The sequence below is a fragment of the Rhinopithecus roxellana genome, chromosome 11 (assembly GCF_007565055.1).
Source record: "Rhinopithecus roxellana isolate Shanxi Qingling chromosome 11, ASM756505v1, whole genome shotgun sequence".
Taxonomy (NCBI): domain Eukaryota; kingdom Metazoa; phylum Chordata; class Mammalia; order Primates; family Cercopithecidae; genus Rhinopithecus; species Rhinopithecus roxellana.
In genome coordinates this window covers 54,859,541-54,864,494 of record NC_044559.1, presented here as the reverse complement: position 1 = coordinate 54,864,494, position 4,954 = coordinate 54,859,541, and the positions used below count along the sequence as shown (strand labels likewise).

General features: G+C 53.7%; 1 protein-coding gene across 1 annotated transcript; it reads left to right on the top strand.

Annotated features, from left to right (window-relative positions):
- The first annotated feature begins 1,657 nt into the window (after window positions 1-1,657).
- LOC115900309 (NUT family member 2D-like) lies at window positions 1,658-4,466 on the top strand. Its single transcript, XM_030940152.1, has 4 exons — window positions 1,658-1,928; window positions 2,370-2,755; window positions 3,242-3,358; window positions 3,693-4,466. Exons 1-4 carry the CDS (start codon window positions 1,658-1,660, stop codon window positions 4,464-4,466), a joined length of 1,548 nt encoding a protein of 515 aa, XP_030796012.1.
- The last annotated feature ends 488 nt before the right edge of the window (window positions 4,467-4,954 follow it).

Genomic DNA, 4,954 nt, shown 5'->3' with positions numbered 1-4,954 from the left:
TCAGGACTAAGAAACTCAATCAAAACCGCTCAACTACATGGAAACTGAACAACCTGCTCCTGAATGACTACTGGGTACATAACGAAATGAAGGCAGAAATAAAGATGTTCTTTGAAACCAATGAGAACAAAGATACAACATACCAGAATCTCTGGGACACATTTAAAGCAGTGTGTAGAGGGAAATTTATAGCACTAAATGCCCACAAGAGAAAGCTGGAAAGATCTAAAACTGACACTCTAACATCACAATTAAAAGAACTGGAGAAGCAAGAGCAAACACATTCAAAAGCTAGCAGAAGGCAAGAAATAACTAAGATCAGAGCAGAACTGAAGGAGATAGAGACACAAAAAACCCTCCAAAAAATCAATGAATCCAGGAGTTGGTTTTTTGAAAAAATCAACAAAATTGACAGACTGCTAGCAAGACTAATAAAGAAGAAAAGAGAGAAGAATCAAATAGATGCAATAAAAAATGATAAAGGGGATATCACCACCGACCCCACAGAAATACAAACTACCATCAGAGAATACTATAAACACCTCTATGCAAATAAACTAGAAAATCTAGAAGGAATGGATAATTTCCTGGACACTCACACTCTTCCAAGACTAAACCAGGAAGAAGTTGAATCCCTGAATAGACCAATAGCAGGCTCTGAAATTGAGGCAATAATTAATAGCCTACCAATCAAAAAAAGTCCAGGACCAGATGGATTCTCAGCTGAATTCTACCAGAGGTACAAGGAGGAGCTGGTACCATTCCTTCTGAAACTATTCCAATCAATTGAAAAAGAGGGAATTCTCCCTAACTCATTTTATGAGGCCAACATCATCCTGATACCAAAGCCTGGCAGAGACACAACAAAAAAAGAGAATTTTAGACCAATATCCCTGATGAACATCGATGCAAAAATCCTCAATAAAATACTGGCAAACCAGATTCAGCAGCACATCAAAAAGCTTATCCACCATGATCAAGTGGGCTTCATCCCTGGGATGCAAGGCTGGTTCAACATACGCAAATCAATAAACGTAATCCAGCATATAAACAGAACCAAAGACAAGAACCACATGATTATCTCAATAGATGCAGAAAAGGCTTTTGACAAAATTCAACAGCCCTTCATGCTAAAAACGCTCAATAAATTTGGTATTGATGGAACGTACCTCAAAATAATAAGAGCTATTTATGACAAACCCACAGCTAATATCATACTGAATGGGCAAAAACTGGAAGCATTCCCTTTGAAAACTGGCATAAGACAGGGATGCCCTCTCTAACCACTCCTATTCAACATAGTGTTGGAAGTTCTGGTTAGGGCAATCAGGCAAGAGAAAGAAATCAAGGGTATCCAGTTAGGAAAAGAAGAAGTCAAATTGTCCCTGTTTGCAGATGACATGATTGTATATTTAGAAAACCCCATTGTCTCAGCCCACTCAGGACTCCTGCATCTGGCCATCATCCTTGATGCCTTCTGCCATCAACCCCACCCCTGGCCAGCTGAAACCTGGAGGAGGGATCCCCTGGGACCCTCCTGGACATCGTGGCCCTGACTTGAGTCAGGAAGCCCCGTTGATGCCATGGGCTCTGCAGGGGCCGGGTGAGGGAGGGTGAGCCCAGAACTCTGGGAGCAGCTCCCTCCTGGGACTGGGGGATGGCACCTAGTGAAGGTCTGGACAGTCCACCGGAGGCACTTCCTCCCATCCTTGCCCTCGGCTGCTGCCTGGTCCTGGGGGAAGGGGGCCTGGACCCTCTCAGCACGGCCTGGGCCTCCTTCACCCCCAGGTTCCTGGAGTTTGAGGCGGAGGAGGAGATGCAGATTCAGAAATCACAACTGATGAAGGAGCCCCAGTGCCTGCCTCCTCCAGCCCCACCAAGGCTTGAACCTCGAGGACTTCCAGCCCCTGAGGTGGACAAGCAGCCAGGTATGGCTTCCCACATTCCCACAGGAGCCATGGCAAAGGCCAAAGGGGCCAAGGGAGGTCACTGTGCCCACACCACATGCTTCCCTTCAAGAGGGAGATCTTCACCCTCCAACAGGACAGCTTCCGGGAGCATATGTTGAGTATTGACCTGGTCAAGTTTCCTAGCTACTCTCTCCCCTCGCCCATCCAAATTCCACATATGCTCTGCCCAGGAAGCAGAGATGAGCGAGGAGAGTACACGGCATATTAGTGGCTCCGAACTTCCTCCCAAGCGATGCTGTCTCACATGTGCCCCTCCTGCCTCCTCCGGGGGTGCCGTGGTTCAGGTGGTCCTGACCCACCTGGGACCCACTTCACATCCCCAAGCCCTGCCCTCCCCTGTGTGGTGCAGGCAGGAGGAGTGGCCCTCACCACACCCATCCTCCTCCCTCTCTGCCTCAGTGTACCTTCCCAGCAAGGCCGGCCCCAAGGCCCCGACTGCCTGCCTGCCACCACCCAGGCCCCAGAGGCCAGCGGAGACCAAGGCCCGCCTGCCACCACGTAGGCCCCACCGGCGAGCAGACACCAAGGCCCGCCTGCCACCACCCAGGCCCCAGAGGCCAGCGGAGACCAAGGTCCCTGAGGAGATTCCCCCAGAAGTGGTGCAGGAGTATGTGGACATCATGGAGGAGCTGCTGGGGCCTCCCCTCCAGGCCACAGGGGAGGCAGAGAAACAACGGGAAGAGGGCGAAGTGAAGCAGCCACAGGAAGAGGACTGGACACCCCCAGACCCGGGCCTCCTGAGCTACATTGACAAGCTGTGTTCCCAGAAAGACTTCGTCACCAAGGTGGGCTGGCCTGGAGTGCTGGGGTCTGCAGGATTCCAGGGGGTAGCACTCCCAGGTCCTTGGAATTAAGCTCCGTTCCTTAGTTACTCAGCAATGCATGTATTTCCATGGATTTGAGTGTCTGTGTATGTGACTGTGTGTGTCTGTGTGTTGCTGTGTGTTTGTGTCTGTGATTTGTTACTGTGTGTCTTTGTGTGTCTGTGTGGGTGTGAGTGTGGAGTGTGTATGCTAACTGTGTCTGTGTCTTTTCCTGTGCTGTATGTGGGTCTGTTTGTGTGTCTGTGTGTGGTTTGTGTGTCTCTGTCTGTGTGTGCGTATGCTACCATGTCTGCGGTCTGTGTCTGTAGCTGGTGATCGCCATGATATGAGACAGCCCCAGGAGGGTGGGGACGAGGTGCTTGCAGCTTTCTGCATCTCTTCTGGGTGTCCTTGGCTCCAGGTTCCTCCCTGCCCAGGAAGCTCACGCCTTCTTCCTTCTGTTTCCAGGTGGAGGCCGTCATTCACCCCCGATTCCTGGAAGAATTGCTTTCCCCAGATCCACAGATGGATTTCTTGGCCCTCAGCCAGGAGCTGGAGCAGGAGGAAGGACTCACCCTTGCCCAGGTACCCCAGGGGCAGGAGGGACCCAGCACACAAGGCCCACCTGATTGTCTAACCCCACCCTGCTGGGGATGCTCGGCTTCTTGGGGAGCCACTCTGGGGTGAGAAGATGCAGGTTCAGAGGGAGTAGGATGGAGAGGAGCCAAGGAGGGGAGTCAGTATGCAAGCTGCAGTGAGGCCCAACGGGATGCCCGCCAGAGCCACACCCTTTCTCTTTGACATAAAGCCCAGCTGCCTCAGGCTTCCCTGCCTCCCGCCCAAGTGTCCTGGTCTCCACCACCCTGGGCTCTGCTCACACCTGGGGTAGTGCCAGTAAGTGCCCCCTTTCCTTCCACAGCTAGTGGAGAAGCGCCTTCTACACTTGAAGGAGAAAGAGCATGCGCGGGCAACCCCTAGTCATGGCATGGCCCGGTTGGACTCAAGTTCTTCTAAGTTTGCAGCTGGCCAAGGAGCAGAGAGAGACGTCCTTGACCCCCAACAAGGGGTTGGCATGGAAACCTGCCCACCCCAGACGGCTGCCCGGGACCCTCAGGGACGAGGCAGAGTCCGCACTGGCATGGCCAGGTCCAAAGACTCTGCTGTGCTTTTAGGATGTCAGGATACCCCTGGGCTGAGAGCTGCCCGGCCAACCTCTCCTCCCCAGGACCACAGGCCCACGTGCCCCGGCCTGGGGACCAAGGACACCTTGGATCTCCCTGGAGGATCTCCTGTCAGGGAGTCACTTGGGCTGGCTCAGGGGTCAAGTGAGGAGGAGGAGCTCCCAAGCCTGGCCTTCCTCATGGGTTCCCAGCACAAGCTGCTGCCCTGGTGGCTACCCCAGAGCCCTGTCCCTGCCTCGGGCCTTCTCAGCCCAGAAAAGTGGGGACCCCAGGGAGCTCTTCAGTCCCAATCTGCTCAGAGAAGAGGCCTCAGCCTAGCCACGAAGTCCAAGAAGCGACCTCTCTTCAGAAGCCCATCCCCTGCTAAAAAGACATCCCACCCAGGGCCTGGGCTCAGGGTCTCTGGGGAGCAATCCCTGGCTTGGGGGCTGGGTGGCCCCTCACAGTCTCAAAAGAGAAAGGGTGACCCCTTGGTCTCCAGGAAGAAGAAGAAGCAGCATTGTAGCCAATAGGGGCTTCCGGGCAGGTTCTCTGGTGCCAGTCCCCAAGGGTCTGGCATCCGATGCCCCAAAGCAGTCAAAAGCTTCTTCCTCCCCCATGCTGATCTTGCTGGGCCTTAGCTTTGGAGGATAGGGGAGGGAGGGGAGGGGAGGGAGAGGGTGGCTGAATGGGGAGGGCAGTGGAGGTGAGGAAGGGGATGGAGAGGGGGGCGGTGAACTGGGAGGGCAGGAAGGGAGGGTTAGTGGGTAGAGGGTGGCTGGATGGGGAGGGCCCAGGATTTCTGGTGCTTGGCGTTATATGGTGTCTGCCCGTGGCGGTCATTATATGAGTGCCTGGGTGTAAGGGGCTTGGGGTTGGGAAGCCGTGGCCTTGGGGGCCGTTGTGTAAATGTAATAAATGTAGTTGTTTGGAAAATCCTGTCAGGGCTTCTTCTCGCATCCTCGGGCGGTGCTGCTTCTCCGTGGATGTATCTGTGAGGGAGGGTCAGAGTAACTGGGAA